Source organism: Oncorhynchus clarkii, chromosome 24 (assembly GCF_045791955.1).
Source record: "Oncorhynchus clarkii lewisi isolate Uvic-CL-2024 chromosome 24, UVic_Ocla_1.0, whole genome shotgun sequence".
Taxonomy (NCBI): domain Eukaryota; kingdom Metazoa; phylum Chordata; class Actinopteri; order Salmoniformes; family Salmonidae; genus Oncorhynchus; species Oncorhynchus clarkii.
In genome coordinates, this window is record NC_092170.1 from 42,187,952 (window position 1) to 42,210,984 (window position 23,033).

General features: G+C 35.9%; 1 protein-coding gene across 1 annotated transcript in view; it reads right to left on the reverse strand.

Moving 5' to 3' along the window:
* The window catches only part of LOC139383019 (arrestin, beta 1), a 60,299-nt gene that overhangs the window by 4,292 nt on the left and 32,974 nt on the right, over window positions 1-23,033 (reverse strand). Inside the window, exons 9-13 of the mRNA XM_071127313.1 lie at window positions 19,612-19,696; window positions 18,117-18,189; window positions 16,644-16,781; window positions 10,519-10,602; window positions 91-114 (exon numbers count right to left, since the gene is read on the reverse strand). Coding sequence (XP_070983414.1) covers window positions 91-114; window positions 10,519-10,602; window positions 16,644-16,781; window positions 18,117-18,189; window positions 19,612-19,696 — 404 coding nt within the window. The remainder of the gene's footprint in view (window positions 1-90; window positions 115-10,518; window positions 10,603-16,643; window positions 16,782-18,116; window positions 18,190-19,611; window positions 19,697-23,033) is intronic.

Here is a 23,033-nt window from a genome sequence, read left to right on the forward strand (position 1 = left end):
TATGTACATCTCTTCAGCAAAACAAATAGCACTACAACGCTAGCCACCAGTATTGGCATGCAACGTCATTACAGAAACATCTCTGTTTACCTCGTTGCAAGATCTCCTAAGAGTCTGAAATCAATGAAACATTGTCAGTTTTTTTTTTTTTTTTACCTCAGCAATACAGTAACATAGAATTAGGAATTAGAATACTAATTCATTACATTAACATTAACCATCTTATGATATTATGTGTAAACCCTAACTCTAACACCAAGATGTATGTTTAAACCCTAAAATCAAGATGTATGTTTAAACCCTAACTCTAACACCAAGATGTATGTTTAAACCCTAACTCTAACACCAAGATGTATGTGTAAACTCTAAATCTAACACCAAGATGTATGTTTAAACCCTAACTCTAACACCAAGATGTATGTTTAAACCCTAAATCTAACACCAAGATGTATGTTTAAACCCTAAATCTAACACCAAGATGTATGTTTAAACTCTAACACCAAGATGTATGTTTAAACTCTAAATCTAACACCAAGATGTATGTTTAAACCCTAACTCTAACACCAAGATGTATGTTTAAACCCTAAATCTAACACCAAGATGTATGTTTAAACCCTAACTCTAACACCAAGATGTATGTTTAAACTCTAACACCAAGATGTATGTTTAAACCCTAACTCTAACACCAAGATGTATGTTAAACCCTAACTCTAACACCAAGATGTATGTTTAAACTCTAAATCTAACACCAAGATGTATGTTTAAACCCTAACTCTAACACCAAGATGTATGTTAAACTCTAAATCTAACACCAAGATGTATGTTTAAACCCTAACTCTAACACCAAGATGTATGTTTAAACCCTAACTCTAACACCAAGATGTATGTTTAAACCCTAACTCTAACACCAAGATGTATGTTTAAACTCTAAATCTAACACCAAGATGTATGTTTAAACCCTAACTCTAACACCAAGATGTATGTTTAAACTCTAACACCAAGATGTATGTTTAAACCCTAAATCTAACACCAAGATGTATGTTTAAACCCTAAAATCAAGATGTATGTTTAAACCCTAACTCTAACACCAAGATGTATGTTTAAACCCTAAAATCAAGATGTATGTTTAAACCCTAACTCTGACACCAAGATGTATGTTTAAACCCTAACTTTGACACCGGGATGTATGTTTAAACTCTAACACCAAGATGTATGTTTAAACCCTAACTCTAACACCAAGATGTATGTTTAAACCCTAACTCTAACACCAAGATGTATGTTTAAACCCTAAATCTAACACCAAGATGTATGTTTAAACCCTAACTCTAACACCAAGATGTATGTTTAAACCCTAAATCTAACACCAAGATGTATGTTTAAACCCTAAATCTAACACCAAGATGTATGTTTAAACCCTAACTCTAACACCAATATGTATGTTTAAACTCTAACACCAAGATGTATGTTTAAACTCTAACACCAAGATGTATGTTTAAACTCTAACACCAAGATGTATATTTAAACCCTAAATCTAACACCAAGATGTATGTTTAAACCCTATCTCTAACACCAAGATGTATGTTTAAACCCTAAATCTAACACCAAGATGTATGTTTAAACCCTATCTCTAACACCAAGATGTATGTTTAAACCCTATCTCTAACACCAAGATGTATGTTTAAACCCCAAATCTAACACCAAGATGTATGTTTAAACCCTAAAATCAAGATGTATGTTTAAACCCTAATTCTGACACCAAGATGTATGTTGAAACCCTAAATCTAACACCAAGATGTGTGTTTAAACCCTAACACCAAGATTTATGTTTAAACCCTAACTCTGACACCAAGATGTATGTTTAAACCCTAACTCTAACACCAAGATGTATGTTTAAACCCTAACTCTAACACCAAGCTGTATGTGTAAACCCTAACTCTAACACCAAGATGTATGTTTAAACCCTAATTCTAACACCAAGATGTATGTTTAAACGCTAACTCTAACACCAAGATGTATGTTTAAAACCTAACACCAAGATGTATGTTTAAACCCTAAATCTAACACCAAGATGTATGTTTAAACTCTAACTCTAACACCAAGATGTATGTTTAAACCCTAACACCAAGATGTATGTTTAAACCCTAAATCTAACACCAAGATGTATGTTTAAACCCTAACACCAAGATGTATGTTTAAACCCTAACACCAAGATGTATGTTTAAACCCTAACACCAAGATGTATGTTTAAACCCTAAATCTAACACCAAGATGTATGTTTAAACCCTAAATCTAACACCAAGATGTATATTTAAACCATAACACCAAGATGTATGTTTAAACCCTAAATCTAACACCAAGATGTATGTTTAAACTCTAACTCTAACACCAAGATGTATGTTTAAACCCTAACTCTAACACCAAGATGTATGTTTAAACTCTAACACCAAGATGTATGTTTAAACCCTAAATCTAACACCAAGATGCATGTTTAAACCCTAAAATCAAGATGTATGTTTAAACCCTAACTCTGACACCAAGATGTATGTTTAAACTCTAACACCAAGATGTATGTTTAAACCCTAACTCTAACACCAAGATGTATGTTTAAACCCTAACTCTAACACCAAGATGTATGTTTAAACCCTAACTCTAACACCAAGCTGTATGTGTAAACCCTAACTCTAACACCAAGATGTATGTTTAAACTCTAACACCAAGATGTATGTGTAAACCCTAATTCTAACACCAAGATGTATGTTTAAACCCTAACACCAAGATGTATGTTTAAACCCTAACTCTAACACCAAGATGTATGTTTAAACTCTAACACCAAGATGTATGTTTAAACTCTAACACCAAGATGTATGTTTAAACCCTAACTCTAACACCAAGATGTATGTTTAAACCCTAACTCTAACACCAAGATGTATGTTTAAACTCTAACACCAAGATGTATGTTTAAACTCTAACACCAAGATGTATGTTTAAACCCTAAATCTAACACCAAGATGTATATTTAAACCCTAACACCAAGATGTATGTTTAAACCCTAAATCTAACACCAAGATGTATGTTTAAACTCTAACTCTAACACCAAGATGTATGTTTAAACTCTAACACCAAGATGTATGTTTAAACCCTAACTCTAACACCAAGATGTATGTTTAAACCCTAACTCTAACACCAATATGTATGTTTAAACCCCAAATCTAACACCAAGATGTATGTTTAAACCCTAACTCTAACACCAAGATGTATGTTTAAACTCTAACACCAAGATGTATGTTTAAACCCTAACTCTAACACCAATATGTATGTTTAAACCCTAACTCTAACACCAAGATGTATGTTTAAACCCCAAATCTAACACCAAGATGTATGTTTAAACCCTAACTCTAACACCAAGATGTATGTTTAAACTCGAACACCAAGATGTATGTTTAAACCCTAAATCTAACACCAAGATGTATGTTTAAACTCTAAATCTAACACCAAGATGTATGTTTAAACCCTAAAATCAAGATGTATGTTTAAACCCTAACTCTGACACCAAGATGTATGTTTAAACCCTAACTCTAACACCAAGATGTATGTTTAAACCCTAACTCTAACACCAAGATGTATGTTTAAACCCTAACTCTGACACCAAGATGTATGTTTAAACCCTAACACCAAGATGTATGTTTAAACCCTAACTCTGACACCAAGATGTATGTTTAAACCCTAACTCTAACACCAAGATGTATGTTTAAACCCTAACTCTGACACCAAGATGTATGTTTAAACCCTAAATCTAACACCAAGATGTATGTTTAAACTCTAAATCTAACACCAAGATGTATGTTTAAACTCTAAATCTAACACCAAGATGTATGTTTAAACCCTAACACCAAGATGTATGTTTAAACCCTAAATCTAACACCAAGATGCATGTTTAAACCCTAAAATCAAGATGTATGTTTAAACCCTAACTCTGACACCAAGATGTATGTTTAAACTCTAACACCAAGATGTATGTTTAAACCCTAACTCTAACACCAAGATGTATGTTTAAACCCTAACTCTAACACCAAGATGTATGTTTAAACCCTAACTCTAACACCAAGCTGTATGTGTAAACCCTAACTCTAACACCAAGATGTATGTTTAAACTCTAACACCAAGATGTATGTGTAAACCCTAATTCTAACACCAAGATGTATGTTTAAACCCTAACACCAAGATGTATGTTTAAACCCTAACTCTAACACCAAGATGTATGTTTAAACTCTAACACCAAGATGTATGTTTAAACTCTAACACCAAGATGTATGTTTAAACCCTAACTCTAACACCAAGATGTATGTTTAAACCCTAACTCTAACACCAAGATGTATGTTTAAACTCTAACACCAAGATGTATGTTTAAACCCTAAATCTAACACCAAGATGTATATTTAAACCCTAACACCAAGATGTATGTTTAAACCCTAAATCTAACACCAAGATGTATGTTTAAACTCTAACTCTAACACCAAGATGTATGTTTAAACTCTAACACCAAGATGTATGTTTAAACCCTAACTCTAACACCAAGATGTATGTTTAAACCCTAACTCTAACACCAATATGTATGTTTAAACCCCAAATCTAACACCAAGATGTATGTTTAAACCCTAACTCTAACACCAAGATGTATGTTTAAACTCGAACACCAAGATGTATGTTTAAACCCTAAATCTAACACCAAGATGTATGTTTAAACCCTAACTCTGACACCAAGATGTATGTTTAAATCCTAACACCAAGATGTATGTTTAAACCCTAACTCTAACACCAAGATGTATGTTTAAACCCGAACTCTAACACCAAGATGTATGTTTAAACCCCAAATCTAACACCAAGATGTATGTTTAAACCCTAACTCTAACACCAAGATGTATGTTTAAACTCTAACGCCAAGATGTATGTTTAAACCCTAACTCTAACACCAAGATGTATGTTTAAACTCTAACACCAAGATGTATGTTTAAACCCTATCTCTAACACCAAGATGTATGTTTAAACCCTAACTCTGACACCAAGATGTATGTTTAAACCCTAACTCTGACACCAAGATGTATGTTTAAACCCTAACACCAAGATGTATGTGTAAACCCTAATTCTAACACCAAGATGTATGTTTAAACCCTAACACCAAGATGTATGTTTAAACCCTAAATCTAACACCAAGATGTATGTTTAAACTCTAACTCTAACACCAAGATGTATGTTTAAACCCTAAATCTAACACCAAGATGTATGTTTAAACTCTAACTCTAACACCAAGATGTATGTTTAAACCCTAAATCTAACACCAAGATGTATGTTTAAACCCTAAATCTAACACCAAGATGTATGTTTAAACTCTAACTCTAACACCAAGATGTATGTTTAAACCCTAAATCTAACACCAAGATGTATGTTTAAACTCTAACTCTAACACCAAGATGTATGTTTAAACCCTAAATCTAACACCAAGATGTATGTTTAAACCCTAAATCTAACACCAAGATGTATGTTTAAACCCTAACTCTAACACCAAGATGTATGTTTAAACCCTAACTCTAACACCAAGATGTATGTTTAAACCCTAAATCTAACACCAAGATGTATGTTTAAACTCTAACTCTAACACCAAGATGTATGTTTAAACCCTAACTCTAACACCAATATGTATGTTTAAACTCTAACACCAAGATGTATGTTAAACCCTAAATCTAACACCAAGATGTATGTTTAAACTCTAAATCTAACACCAAGATGTATGTTTAAACTCTAAATCTAACACCAATATGTATGTTTAAACTCTAACACCAAGATGTATGTTTAAACCCTAACTCTAACAACAAGATGTATGTTTAAACCCTAACTCTAACACCAAGATGTATGTTTAAACCCTAAATCTAACACCAAGATGTATGTTTAAACCCTAACTCTAACACCAAGATGTATGTTTAAACATCAACACCAAGATGTATGTTTAAACCCTAAATCTAACACCAAGATGTATGTTTAAACTCTAAATCTAACACCAAGATGTATGTTTAAACCCTAACTCTAACACCAAGATGTATGTTTAAACCCTAACTCTAACACCAAGATGTATGTTTAAACCCTAACTCTGACACCAAGATGTATGTTTAAACCCTAACACCAAGATGTATGTTTAAACCCTAACTCTGACACCAAGATGTATGTTTAAACCCTAACTCTAACACCAAGATGTATGTTTAAACCCCAAATCTAACACCAAGATGTATGTTTAAACCCTAAATCTAACACCAAGATGTATGTTTAAACCCTAACTCTGACACCAAGGTGTATGTTTAAACTCGAACACCAAGATGTATGTTTAAACCCTAAATCTAACACCAAGATGTATGTTTAGACTCTAAATCTAACACCAAGATGTATGTTTAAACCCTAACTCTAACACCAAGATGTATGTTTAAACCCTAAAATCAAGATGTATGTTTAAACCCTAACTCTGACACCAAGATGTATGTTTAAACCCTAACACCAAGATGTATGTTTAAACCCTAACTCTGACACCAAGATGTATGTTTAAACCCTAATTCTAACACCAAGATGTATGTTAAAACCCTAACTCTAACACCAAGATGTATGTTTAATCCCTAACTCTAACACCAAGATGTATGTTTAAACCCTAACTCTGACACCAAGATGTATGTTTAAACCCTAACACCAAGATGTATGTTTAAACCCTAACTCTGACACCAAGATGTATGTTTAAACCCTAACTCTAACACCAAGATGTATGTTTAAACCCCAAATCTAACACCAAGATGTATGTTTAAACCCTAAATCTAACACCAAGATGTATGTTTAAACCCTAACTCTGACACCAAGATGTATGTTTAAACTCGAACACCAAGATGTATGTTTAAACCCTAAATCTAACACCAAGATGTATGTTTAAACTCTAAATCTAACACCAAGATGTATGTTTAAACCCTAACTCTAACACCAAGATGTATGTTTAAACCCTAAAATCAAGATGTATGTTTAAACCCTATCTCTGACACCAAGATGTATGTTTAAACCCTAACACCAAGATGTATGTTTAAACCCTAACTCTGACACCAAGATGTATGTTTAAACCCTAAATCTAACACCAAGAAGTATGTTTAAACCCTAACTCTAACACCAAGATGTATGTTTAATCCCTAACTCTAACACCAAGATGTATGTTTAAACCCTAAATCTAACACCAAGATGTATGTTTAAACCCTAACTCTGACACCAAGATGTATGTTTAAACTCTAAAACCAAGATGTATGTTAAACCTTAAATCTAACACCAATATGTATGTTTAAACTCTAAATCTAACACCAAGATGTATGTTTAAACCCTAACTCTAACACCAAGATGTATGTTTAAACCCTAACTCTAACACCAAGATGTATGTTTAAACTCTAAATCTAACACCAAGATGTATGTTTAAACTCTAACACCAAGATGTATGTTTAAACCCTAACTCTAACACCAAGATGTAGGTTTAAACCCTAACTCTAACACCAAGATGTATGTTTAAACCCTAACTCTAACACCAAGATGTATGTTTAAACTCTAAATCTAACACCAAGATGTATGTTTAAACCCTAACTCTAACACCAAGATGTATGTTTAAACCCTAACTCTAACACCAAGATGTATGTTTAAACCCTAAAATCAAGATGTATGTTTAAACCCTAACTCTGACACCAAGATGTATGTTTAAACCCTAACAGCAAGATGTATGTTTAAACCCTAACACCAAGATGTATGTGTAAACCCTAACTCTAACACCAAGATGCATGTTTAAACCCTAACACCAAGATGTATGTGTAAACCCTAACTCTAACACCAAGATGCATGTTTAAACCCTAACACCAAGATGTATGTGTAAACCCTAACTCTAACACCAAGATGTATGTTTAAACCCTAACACCAAGATGTATGTGTAAACCCTAACTCTAACACCAAGATGTATGTTTAAACCCTAATTCTAACACCAAGATGTATGTTTAAACCCTAACTCTAACACCAATATGTATGTTTAAACTCTAACACCAAGATGTATGTGTAAACCCTAACGCTAACACCAAGATGTATGTGTAAACCCTAACTCTAACACCAATATGTATGTTTAAACTCTAACACCAAGATGTATGTGTAAACCCTAATTCTAACACCAAGATGTATGTTTAAACCCTAACACCAAGATGTATGTTTAAACCCTAAATCTAACACCAAGATGTATGTTTAAACTCTAACTCTAACACCAAGATGTATGTTTAAACCCTAACTCTAACACCAATATGTATGTTTAAACTCTAACACCAAGATGTATGTTTAAACCCTAACACCAAGATGTATGTTTAAACTGTAAATCTAACACCAAGATGTATGTTTAAACTCTAAATCTAACACCAAGATGTATGTTTAAACTCTAACACCAAGATGTATGTTTAAACCCTAACTCTAACACCAAGATGTATGTTTAAACCCTAACTCTAACACCAAGATGTATGTTTAAACCCTAACTCTAACACCAAGATGTATGTTTAAACCCTAAATCTAACACCAAGATGTATGTTTAAACTCTAAATCTAACACCAAGATGTATGTTTAAACCCTAACTCTAACACCAAGATGTATGTTTAAACCCTAACTCTAACACCAAGATGTATGTTTAAACTCTAAATCTAACACCAAGATGTATGTTTAAACCCTAACTCTAACACCAAGATGTATGTTTAAACCCTAAAATCAAGATGTATGTTTAAACCCTAACTCTGACACCAAGATGTATGTTTAAACCCTAACTCTAACACCAAGATGTATGTTTAAACTCTAACACCAAGATGTATGTTTAAACTCTAACACCAAGATGTATGTTTAAACCCTAACTCTAACACCAAGATGTATGCTTAAACCCTAACACCAATATGTATGTTTAAACCCTAACTCTAACACCAAGATGTATGTTTAAACCCTAACTCTAACACCAAGATGTATGTTTAAACTCTAAATCTAACACCAAGATGTATGTTTAAACCCTAACTCTGACACCAAGATGTATGTTTAAACCCTAATTCTGACACCAAGATGTATGTTTAAACCCTAACTCTGACACCAAGATGTATGTTTAAACTCTAAATCTAACACCAAGATGTATGTTTAAACTCGAACACCAAGATGTATGTTTAAACTCTAAATCTAACACCAAGATGTATGTTTAAACCCTAACTCTAACACCAAGATGTATGTTTAAACCCTAAAATCAAGATGTATGTTTAAACCCTAACACCAAGATGTATGTTTAAACCCTAACACCAAGATGTATGTGTAAACCCTAAATCTAACACCAATATGTATGTTTAAACTCTAACACCAAGATGTATGTTTAAACCCTAATTCTAACACCAAGATGTATGTTTAAACCCTAACACCAAGATGTATGTGTAAACCCTAACGCTAACACCAAGATGTATGTGTAAACCCTAACTCTAACACCAATATGTATGTTTAAACTCTAACACCAAGATGTATGTGTAAACCCTAACTCTAACATCAAGATGTATGTTTAAACTCTAACACCAAAATTGTATGTGTAAACCCTAACGCTAACACCAAGATGTATGTTTAAACTCTAACACCAAGATGTATGTTTAAACCCTAAATCTAACACCAAGATGTATGTTTAAACTCTAACTCTAACACCAAGATGTATGTTTAAACCCTAACTCTGACACCAAGATGTATGTTTAAACCCTAACTCTGACACCAAGATGTATGTTTAAACCCTAAATCTAACACCAAGATGTATATTTAAACCCTAACACCAAGATGTATGTTTAAACCCTAACTCTAACACCAAGATGTATGTTTAAACCCTAAATCTAACACCAAGATGTATGTTTAAACCCTAACTCTAACACCAAGATGTATGTTTAAACCCTAAATCTAACACCAAGATGTATGTTTAAACCCTAACACCAAGATGTATGTTTAAACCCTAACTCTAACACCAAGATGTATGTTTAAACCCTAACTCTAACACCAAGATGTATGTTTAAACCCTAAATCTAACACCAAGATGTATGTTTAAACTCTAACACCAAGATGTATGTTTAAACTCTAACACCAAGATGTATGTTTAAACCCTAACTCTAACACCAAGATGTATGTTTAAACCCTAAATCTAACACCAAGATGTATGTTTAAACTCTAACACCAAGATGTATGTTTAAACTCTAACACCAAGATGTATGTTTAAACTCTAACACCAAGATGTATGTTTAAACCCTAACACCAAGATGTATGTTTAAACTCTAACCCTAACACCAAGATGTATGTTTAAACTCTAACTCTAACACCAAGATGTATGTTTAAACCCTAAAACCAAGATGTATGTTTAAACCCTAACTCTGACACCAAGATGTATGTTTAAACCCTAACTCTAACACCAAGATGTATGTGTAAAGTGCATACCCGCCTCGAGACACAACAAGCTTCACTTTGACTTTGTAGGATACGATGATACCCAGGATCTCCTTGTTGGCTCCCTCTCTTAACCTGTTGATGGGACAAAAAAAATAAATAAAAAAAATCACTGACTGACATCATCTGATTATTACCAAGCCCTTCATTCACCAGCTGGGATTGTGGAAACTGGTGGGATTGTGGAAGCTGGTGGGGTTGTGGAAACTGGTGGGATTTTGGAAGCTGGTGGGATTGTGGAAGATAATGGGATTGTGGAAGCTGGTGCGGTTGTGGTAGCTGGTGGGATTGTGGAAGATGATGGGATTGTGGAAGCTGGTGGGATTGTGGAAGATGATGGGATTGTGGAAGCTGGTGGGATTGTGGAAGCTGGTGGGATTGTGGAAACTGGTGGGATTGTGGAAACTGGTGGGATTGTGGAAGATGATGGGATTGTGGAAGCTGGGTGGATTGTGGAAGCTGGTGGGATTGTGGAAGCTGGTGGGATTGTGGAAGATGATGGGATTGTGGAAACTGGTGGGATTGTGGAAGCTGGTGGAATTGTGGAAACTGATGGGATTGTGGAAGATGATGGGATTGTGGAAGCTGGTGGGGTTGTGGAAGCTGGTGGGATTGTGGAAGATGATGGGATTGTGGAAGCTGGTGGGATTGTGGAAGATGATGGGATTGTGGACGCTGGTGGGATTGTGGAAGCTGGTGGGATTGTGGAAACTGGTGGGATTGTGGAAGCTGGTGGGATTGTGGAAACTGGTGGGATTGTGGAAGATGATGGGATTGTGGAAGCTGGGGGGATTGTGGAAGCTGGTGGGATTGTGGAAGCTGGTGGGATTGTGGAAACTGGTGGGATTGTGGAAGATGATGGGATTGTGGAAACTGGTGGGATTGTGGAAGCTGGTGGGATTGTGGAAACTGGTGGGATTTTGGAAGCTGGTGGGATTTTGGAAGCTGGTGGGATTGTGGAAATTTGTTGGATTGTGGAAACTGGTGGGATTGTGGAAACTGGTGGGATTGTTGGTGGGATTGTAGAAGCTGGTGGGATTGTTGGTGGGATTGTAGAAGCTGGTGGGATTGTTGGTGAGATTGTGGAAACTGGTGGGATTGTCGGTGGGATTGTGGAAACTGGTGGGATTGTTGGTGGGATTGTAGAAGCTGGTGGGATTGTTGGTGGGATTGTGGAAACTGGTGGGATTGTCGGTGAGATTGTGGAAACTGGTGGGATTGTTGGTGGGATTGTAGAAGCTGGTGGAATTGTTGGTGGGATTGTGGAAACTTGTGGGATTGTCGATGGGATTGTGGAAACTGGTGGGATTGTGGAAACTGGTGGGATTGTCGGTGGGATTGTAGAAGCTGGTGGGATTGTTGGTGGGATTGTAGAAGCTGATGGGATTGTTGGTGGGATTGTGGAAACTGGTGGGATTGTCGGGGGATTGTGGAAACTGGTGGGATTGTTGGTGGGATTGTAGAAGCTGGTGGGATTGTGGAAACTGGTGGGATTGTTGGTGGGATTGTAGAAACTGGTGGGATTGTCGGTGGGATTGTGGAAACTGGTGGGATTGTCAGTGGGATTGTGGAAACTGGTGGGATTGTGGAAACTGGTGGGATTGTCGGTGGGATTGTGGAAACTGGTGGGATTGTTGGTGGGATTGTAGAAGCTGGTGGGATTGTCGGTGGGATTGTGGAAACTGGTGGGATTGTCGGTGGGATTGTGGAAGCTGGTGGGATAGTTGGTGGGATTGTGGAAGCTGGTGGGATTGTGGAAACTGGTGGGAAAGTGGAAGCTGGTGGGATTGTTGGTGGGATTGTGGAAACTGGTGGGATAGTCGGTGGGATTGTGGAAGCTGGTGGGATAGTTGGTGGGATTGTGGAAGCTGGTGGGATAGTTGGTGGGATTGTAGAAAGTGGTGGGATAGTCGGTGGGATTGTGGAAGCTGGTGGGATAGTTGGTGGGATTGTGGAAGCTGGTGGGATTGTGGAAACTGGTGGGATTGTGGAAACTGGTGGGATTGTGGAAACTGGTGGGATTGTTGGTGGGATTGTGGAAACTGTTGGGATTGTCGGTGGGATTGTGGAAACTGGTGGGATTGTTGGTGGGATTGTGGAAACTGGTGGGATTGTCGGTGGGATTGTGGAAACTGGTGGGATTGTTGAAGCTGGTGGGATTGTTGGTGGGATTGTGGAAGCTGGTGGGATAGTTGGTGGGATTGTGGAAGCTGGTGGGATAGTTGGTGGGATTGTGGAAGCTGGTGGGATTGTGGAAACTGGTGGGATTGTGGAAACTGGTGGGATAGTCGGTGGGATTGTGGAAGCTGGTGGGATTGCGGAAATTGGTGGGATAGTCGGTGGAATTGTGGAAGCTGGTGGGATTGTGGAAGCTGGTGGGATTGTGGAAACTGGTGGGATTGTGGAAACTGGTGGGAATGTTGGTGGGATTGTGGAAGCTGGTGGGATTGTGGAAACTGGGGGGATAGTTGGTGGGATTGTGGAAACTGGTGGGAATGTTGGTGGGATTGTGGAAACTGGTGGGAATGTTGGTGGGATTGTGGAAGCTGGTGGGATTGTTGGTGGGATTGTGGAAACTGGTGGGATTGTCGGTGGGATTGTGGAAGCTGGTGGTATTGTGGAAACTGGTGGGATAGTTGGTGGGATTGTGGAAACTGGTGGGATAGTCGGTGTGATTGTGGAAGCTGGTGTGGTTGTTGTATATAGATATGAACTGTGTAATAGGAAAAAATATCGCACGACAACATCAAGACAATAATAGGGTCAATACACAATATGTCTGAAGACAGCGAGCCTAACTTCAGCTTTTATTCCTGCACAGTGTGGGAAACCTTAACATGACATAGCAGAGCATAGCATAGAATAGTATAGCATAGCATAGAATAGACAGTGTCAGACAGTGTCACCAACAAAGAACCCCCACACCATCACACCTCCTCCACCATGCTTCACGGTGGGAACCACACATGCGGAGATCATCCGTTCACCTGCTCTGCGTCTCACAAAGACAAATCTCAAATTTGGACTCATCAGACCAAAGGACAGATTTCCACAAGTCTAATGTCCATTGCTCGTGTTTCTTGGCCAAAGCAAGTCTCTTCTTCTTCTTATTGGTGTCCTTAGTAGTGGTTTCTTTGCAGCAATTCGACCATGAAGGCCTGATTCACACAGTCTCCTCTGAACAATTGATGTTGAGATGTCTCTGTTACTTGAACTCTGAAGCATTTATTTGCGCTGCAATCTGATGTGCAGTTAACTCTAATGAACTTATCCTCTGCAACAGCGGTAACTCTGGGTCTTCCTTTCCTGTGGTGGTCCTCATGAGAGCCAGTTTCATCATAGCACTTGATGGTTTTTGCGACTACACTTGAAGAAACTTTCAAAGTTCTTGAACTTTTCCAGATTGACTGACCTTCATGTCTTAAAGTAATGATGGACTGTCGTTTCTCTTTGCTTATTTGAGCTGTTCTTGCCATAATATGAGGTTGGGTTTTTACCAAATACGGCTTCTCTTCTGTATACCACCCCTACTGATTGGCTCAAACGCATTAAGAAGGAAAGTTAACAAATTCACTTTTAACAAGGCACACCTGTTAATTGAAATGCATTCCAGGTGACTACCTCATGAAGCTGGTTGAGAGAATGCCAAGGGTGTGCAGAGCTGTCATCAAGGCAAAGGATGGCTACTTTGAAGAATCTCAAATATAAAATATACATTGATGGTTTTACGTCTTATTATGTCTTATTTATGTCTTATTTCATAGTTTGGATATCTTCACTATTATTCTACAATGTACAAAATAGTAAAAATAAAGAAAAATCCTTGAGTGAGTAGGTCTGTCCAAACTTTTGACTGGCACTGTATTATAGTATAGCTTAGTATAACAGCGTAGTATAGTACAGCATAGTATATAATAGTATAGCATAGTATAACAGTTTATTATAGTATAGCATAGTATAACAGTGTAGTATAGTACAGCATAGTATATTATAGTATAGCATAGTATACAATAGCGCAGTATAGTACAGCATAGTATATTATAGTATAGCATAGTATACAATAGTATAGTATGGTATACCTGCGTAGTATAGTACAGCATAGTATATAATATTATAGCGTAGTATACACTAGTATAGCATAGTATAGTATAGTATAACAGCGTAGTATAGTACAGCATAGTATATAATAGTATAGCATAGTATAACAGTGTAGTATAGTATAGCAGGATAGTATAATATAACAGTGTAGTATAGTAACGTATAGTACATGATAGTATAGAATAGAATACTGAAACATAGTATAGAATTGTACAGCATAGTATAGAATAATATAACATAGAAAAGTACAACGTAGTATAGAATACTATGACATAGTATAGAATAGTAGAACATAGTATAGAATAATATAACATAGTATAGAATAGTACAACATAGTATATAATAATATAACATAGTATAGAATAATATAACATAGAATAGTACAAAGTAGTATAGAATACTATGACATAGTATAGAATAGTAGAACATAGTATAGAATAATATAACATAGTATAGAATAGTATAACATCGTATAGAATAATATAACATAGAATAGAATAGTACAACATAGTATAGAATAATATAACATAGTATAGAATAATATAACATAGTATAGAATAATATAACATAGTATAGAATAATATAACATAGTATAGAATAGTAGAACATAGTATAGAATAGTAGAACACAGTATAGAATTGTATAGTATAATAGAGTATAGTATGGTATAACATAGTATAGAACAGTATAGCATGGTAGAGTATAACATAGGGTGGAATAGAATAGTATAGCATAGTATACAATAGTATAACATAGTATAGTATGTTATAGTATTGTATAAAAAAGTTAACATGGAATAGTATAGGTTAGTATATGACATAGTGTAGTATAACATAGTATAGAATAGTATAATATAACATAGTATAGAATAGAATAACATAGTATAACATAGTATAGTACAACACAGTATAGAATAGTATATTATAAGATTGCATAGAATAGTATGACATATTATAGTATAGCATAGTATAACATAGTATGGTATAGTATAACCATAGTTTAGAATATTATAGTATAGTATAACATAGTATGATATAGTATAACATAGTTTAGAATATTATAGTATAGCATAACATAGTATAGTATAACATAGTTTAGAATATTATAGTATAACATAGTATATATAGTATAACATAGTTTAGAATATTATAGTACAGTATAACATAGTTTAGAATATTATAGTATAGCATAGTATAACATAGTATGGTATAGTATAACATAGTTTAGAATATTATAGTACAGTATTGTATAACATAGTATAGTTTAACATAGTATAGTATAACACCGTTTAGAATATTATAGTATAGTATAACATAGTTTAGAATATTATAGTATAGCATAGTATAACATAGTATGGTATAGTATAACATAGTTTAAAATATTATAGTATAACATAGTATAGTATAGCATAGTTTAGAATATTATAGTATAGTATCGCATAGTATAACATAGTTTAGAATATTATAGTATAGCATAGTATAAAATAGTATAGAATATTATAGTACAGTATTGTATAACATACTATAGTTTAACATAATATAGCATAACACAGTTTAGAATATTATAGTATAACATAGTATAACATAGTATGGTATAGTATAACATAGTTTAAAATATTATAGTATAACATAGTATAGTATAACACAGTATAGAATATTATAGTACAGTATTGTATAACATAGTATAGTTTAACATAATATAGCATAACACAGTTTACAATATTAGAGTATAACATAGTGTAGTATAGCATATTATAGTATAGTTTAACACAGTTTAGAATATTATATTATAGTATAGCATAGTGTAGTTTAACATAGTGTATAGTATAGTATAACACAGTTTAGAATATTATATTATAGTATAACATAGTTTATAATTTTATAGTATAGTATAGCATAGTTTAGAATATTATAGTATAGCATAACATTACATAGTATAACATAGTATAGTATAGTATAGCATAGTATATTATAGCAGAGCACAGCATTGTATAAAATAGCTTAACATATTGTACTCACAATGTACTAGAAGCCAGGTTTGTGTCCTCGTGTTTCAGTTTGCCGTCCAATGCCAGACCACGTTTCTCTCGGTTGTTGTTGAGGAAAGGGGTGAGGGTGTAGACTTTACAAAACGTTGAACTCGGAGCCACCACGTCACTGCGACAACGATAATCAATAACACCAGATCAGTTACACGTACGATGGTTCTTATCTGTCATCATGACTAACGCTTGGCCTGCTTTTTAATTGATTTATAGTCTCAATTTGTGTTTAGTTAGTTATTGATTAGTTATTGATTAGTTATTGAAGACTGGACTGGCCTACATGTCAGATTAGTTATTGATTAGTTATTGATTAGTTATTGAAGACTGGACTGGCCTACATGTCAGATTAGTTATTGAAGACAGGACTGGCCTACATGTCAGATTAGTTATTGATTAGTTATTGATTAGTTATTGAAGACAGGACTGGCCTACATGTCAGATTAGTTATTGAAGACAGGACTGGCCTACATGTCAGATTAGTTATTGATTAGTTATTGATTAGTTATTTAAGACAGGACTGGCCTACATGTCAGATTAGTTATTGAAGACAGGACTGGCCTACATGTCAGATTAGTTATTGATTAGTTATTGATTAGTTATTGAAGACTGGACTGGCCTACATGTCAGATTAGTTATTGATTAGTTATTGAAGACTGGACTGGCTGACATGTCAGATTAGTTATTGAAGACTGGACTGGCCTACATGTCAGATTAGATATTGAAGACAGGTCTGGCCTACATGTCAGATTAGTTATTGATTAGTTATTGATTAGTTATTGAAGACTGGACTGGCTGACATGTCAGATTAGTTATTGAAGACTGGACTGGCCTACATCTCAGATTAGTTATTGAAGACAGGACTGGCCTACATGTCAGATTAGTTATTGATTAGTTATTGAAGACTGGACTGGCCTACATGTCAGATTAGTTATTGAAGACTGGACTGGCCTACATGTCAGATTAGTTATTGAAGACTGGACTGGCCTACATGTCAGATTAGTTATTGATTAGTTATTGAAGACTGGACTGGCCTACATGTCAGATTAGTTATTGAAGACTGGACTGATCTACATGTCAGATTAGTTATTGAAGACTGGACTGGCCTACATGTCAGATTAGTTATTGAAGACTGGACTGGTCTACATGTCAGATTAGTTATTGAAGACAGGACTGGCCTACATGTCAGATTAGTTATTGATTAGTTATTGAAGACTGGACTGGCCTACATGTCAGATTAGTTATTGAAGACTGGACTGGCCTACATGTCAGATTAGTTATTGAAGACAGGACTGGCCTACATGTCAGATTAGTTATTGAAGACTGGACTGGCCTACATGTCAGATTAGTTATTGAAGACTGGACTGGCCTACATGTCAGATTAGTTATTGAAGACAGGACTGGCTGTCATGTCAGATTTCTGTGTTGTAAAAAACGTAAAGAAACGTACTCTGTCTCCTCTGTTGCGACCGGGCATCTGTATTGTGCTGTGTTGAATAGACAGATGTCTGCATACTGACGCACTGTGAATAGAAATTACAATCGTTACAGATGTAGTATCTTAATTTGATCACTCTTTTGTTCCTGAGAATATTCCTTAGATGAGCTTCATGAATTCACTGAAAACCTACATTAACAGTATTGCACTTTTCAATGTAGCCTACTTTTGGCCAGCTAATAACATTAACCTCTTTGATCTCTAGGGGCGCTATTTCATTTTTGGATAAAAAACGTTCCCGTTTTAAGCGCGATATTTTGTCACGAAAAGATGCTCGACTATGCATATTCTTGACAGTTTTTGAAAGAAAACACTCTGAAGTTTCAGAATCTGCAAAGATATTGTCTGTAAGTGCCCCAGAACTCATTCTACAGGCGAAACCAAGATGATGCATCAACCAGGAAATGATCAGAATTTCTGAAGCTCTGTTTTCCATTGTCTCCTTATATGGCTGTGATTGCGCAAGGAATGAGCCTACACTTTCTGTCGTTCCCCCAAAGTGTTAGCAGCATTGTGACGTATTTGTAGGCATATCATTGGAAGATTGACCATAAGAGACTACATTTTCCAAGTGTCCGCCTGGTGTCCCTGCGTCGAAATTGGAGCGTAAAGCCAGGTGCAATTATTTTTCCATTTGAGAGCAAGGAGAAACCAGGCTTCCACGAAGGATATATCATTGAAGAGATATGTGGAAAAACACCTTGAGGATTGATTCTAAACCACGTTTGCCATGTTTCAGTCGATATTATGGAGTTAATTTGGAAAAAAGTTCGCGTTTTGAGGGCTGAATTTTCGTTTTTTTTTTTTTTTTTTTTTTTTTTTTTTTGGTAGCCAAATGTGATGTACAAAACGGAGCTATTTCTAATACACAAAGAATCTTTTTGGAAAAACGGAGCATCTGCTATCTAACTGAGAGTCTCCTCATTGAAAACATCAGAAGTTCTTCAAAGGTAAGTTATTTTATTTGAAGGCTTTACTTGTTTTTGTGATAGTTGCCTGCTAAATGCTAACGCTAATGCTAACGCTAATGCTAACGCTAAATGCTACGCTAGCTAGCTACTGTTACACAAATGATTGTTTTCCTATGGTTGAAAAGCATATTTTGAAAATCTGAGATGACAGTGTTGTTAACAAAAGGCTAAGCTTGAGAGCTAGCATATTTATTTAATTTCATTTGCGATTTTCATGAATAGTTAACGTTGCGTTATGGTAATGAGCTTAGGTCTATAAATAGAATCCCGGATCCGGGTTTGGTCGTCGCAACAGGTTAACCACCGTCCAAATAACATTATGGACTAAACGTTCAAATCCTGTTGCTGCAGGATATTTTTTGTTGTTGCCGTGACAATATAGGTCAAAGATCCTACATCTGTAGAACGCATCAACGTTCTGAAAGAAACACACAGGACTACCAGTAATTTGATACTGAAGTGTATGTTGCAGTCACCTGAAATCTTCATTTTCTTCACCGTCTTGTTGGTGTTGTTTGTGACGTGAACGTTGACACTGATAGGCTCCCCGTGGTAGTAGATCTGGAAGGAAAGATGCAAAAGATATTACTGTACCCCCCCAAACAAACACCCTCCTCCCCCCAGAAAAACAGTAGACCTAGTAACATAATGTGGATTAACACTGTATAATGGAGAGTAATGTAGTATAATGGAGAGTAATGTAGTATAATGGAGAGTAATGTAGTATAATGGAGAGTAATGTAGTATGATGTAGTATGATGTAGAGGAATGTAGTAAAAATGTAGAGTAATGCAGTATAATGTAGAGTAATGTGGTATAATGGGGAGTAATGTAGTATGATGTAGGATGATGTGGAGTAATGTAATGTAGAGTAATGTAGTGTAATGGAGAGTAATGTAGTATTATGCGGTATAATGCAGTATGAAGTAGAGCAATGCAGTATAATGTAGAGTAATTTGGCATAATGTAGGGTCATGTATATTGGGAGTAGTATAATGTAGTATAATGTAGTATGATGTAGAGTAATGTAGTATAATGTGGAGTAATGAAGTATAATGTAGAGTAATGTAGTATAATGTAGTATGATGTAGAGTGATGTAGTATAATGTAGTATAATGTAGAGTAATGTAGTATAATGTAGAGTATAATGTAGAGTAATGTAGTATCATATAGTATGATGTAGAGTGATGTAGTATAATGTAGTATAATGTAGAGTAATGTAGTATAATGTAGAGTAATGTAGTATAATGTAGAGTAATGTAGTATAATGTAGAGTCATTTGGCATAATGTAGAGTAATGTAGTATAATGTAGGGTAATGTATAATGGGGAGTAATGTAGTATAATGTAGTATGATGTAGAGTAATGTAGTATAATTAGAGCAATGTGGCATGAAGTAGAGTAATGTAGTATAATGTAGTATGATGAGAGCAATGTAGTATAATGTAGTATGATGTAGAGTAATGTAGTATAATGGAGAGTAATGTAGTATAATGTAGAGTAATGTAGTATAATGTAGTATGATGAGAGCAATGTAGTATAATATAGTATGATGTAGAGTGATGTAGTATAATGTAGAGTGATGTAGTATAATGTAGAGTAATGTAGTATAATGTAGAGTAATGTAGTATAATGTAGTATGATGTAGAGCAGTGGTTCCCAAACTTTTTATAGTCCTGTACCCCTTCAAACATTCAACCTCCAGCTGTACCCCCTCTAGCACCAGGGTCAGCGCACTCTCAAATGTTGTTTTTTGTCATCATTTTAAGCCTGCCACACACACACTATATGATAAATTCATTAACCTTTTGTGACTAGGGGGCAGTATTTTCATTTTTGGAAAAATAACGTTCCCGTAGTAAACGGGATATTTTGTCAGGACAAGATGCTAGAATATGCATATAATTGACAGCTTAGGATAGAAAACACTCTAAAGTTTCCAAAACTGTAAAAATATTGTCTGTGAGTATAACAGAACTGATATTGCAGGCGAAAGCCTGAGAAAAATCCAATCACACACTAAACGATACATTTATTAAACATAAGAATGTGTGTGAGTTTTTGTCACAACCCGGCTCGTGGGAAGTGACAAAGAGCTCTTATAGGACCAGGGCACAAATAATAATATAATAATAATCAGTAATTTCGCTCTCTATTTAACCACCTTACATATAAAACCTTATTTGTTCATCAGAAATGGTGAATAACTCACAACAGGTTCATGAGAAGGGTGTGCTTTAAAGGATGCACATAACTCTTTCAGAGCATGAAAGAGATAACGAATCCAGTTGTTTGTGTCATCTGCGTAATTGCGCACCCAACTCACTCAGGTGCTTCACTATATCACATTTGACATTGTCCGTAAGCTTGAGTTCATTTACACACAAAAAAAAATCATACAACGATGGAAAGACCTGTGTGTTGTCCTTGTTAATGAAGACAGAGAAGAGCTCCAACTTCTTAATCAGAGCCTCAATTTAGTCCCGCACATTGAATATAGTTGAGGAGAGTCCCTGTCATTCAGTTGAGAAAAAACATCACCCAGATTTGGCCAGGCGTGTGAGAAACCCGTCATCCTGCAAGCGGTCAGACAAGTGAAAATGATGGTCAGTAACGAAAACTTGAAGCTCGTCTCTCAATTTAAAACAACATGTCAATACTTTGCCCCTTGATAACCAGCGCACTTCTGTATGTTGTAAAAGCGTTACAAGGTCGCTGCCCGTATCATTATGCAGGAAATACACGAGAGTTCAGGGGCCTTTTGATTTAACAAAGTTAACCATTGTCACTGTAGTGTCCAAAACATCTTTCAAGTTTATTATTATTTGACCATGCGGGTCATTTATGAACAGTTGAACATCTTGGCCATGTTCTGTTATAATCTCCACCCGGCACAGCCAGAAGAGGACTGGCCACCCCACATGTGTTCTCTCTAATTCTCTCTTTCTCTCTTTCTTTCTCTCTCTCGGAGGACCTGAGCCCTAGGACCATGCCCCAGGACTACCTGACATGATGACTCCTTGCTGTCCCCAGTCCACCTGACCGTGCTGCTGCTCCAGTTTCAACTGTTCTGCCTTATTATTATTCGACCATGCTGGTCATTTATGAACAGTTGAACATCTTGGCCATGTTCTGTTATAATCTCCACCCGGCACAGCCAGAAGAGGACTGGCCACCCCACATGTGCTCTCTCTAATTCTCTCTTTCTCTCTTTCTTTCTCTCTCTCGGAGGACCTGAGCCCTAGGACCATGCCCCAGGACTACCTAACATGATGACTCCTTGCTGTCCCCAGTCCACCTGACCGTGCTGCTGCTCCAGTTTCAACTGTTTTGCCTTATTATTATTCGACCATGCTGGTCATTTATGAACAGTTGAACATCTTGGCCATGTTCTGTTATAATCTCCACCCGGCACAGACAGAACAGGACTGGCCACCCCACATAGCCTGGTTCCTCTCTAGGTTTCTTCCTAGGTTTTGGCCTTTCTAGGGAGTTTTTCCTAGCCACCGTGCTTCTACACCTGCATTGCTTGCTGTTTGGGGTTTTAGGCTGGGTTTCTGTACAGCACTTTGAGATATCAGCTGATGTACGAAGGGCTATATAAATACATTTGATTTGATTTGATTTGATGATTTGGAGCACCTTCAATGAAATGCTGTGAAAAAAGGGCCAACTCAGCTCCATCATTCACATTGAATCAGATGGCTCATTCTTCACAAAACCCACTGATATTGTGAACTACTTTAAATGATTTGGCAAATTGTCAAGATTAGCAAATTTAGACATGACATGCCAGCAACAAACGCTGACACTACACACTACACACATAAGGAAAGACGAGCGTTGTAATTCTGAATTCCGTAAAGTGAGTGTGGAAGAGGTGAAAAAAATTATTGTTG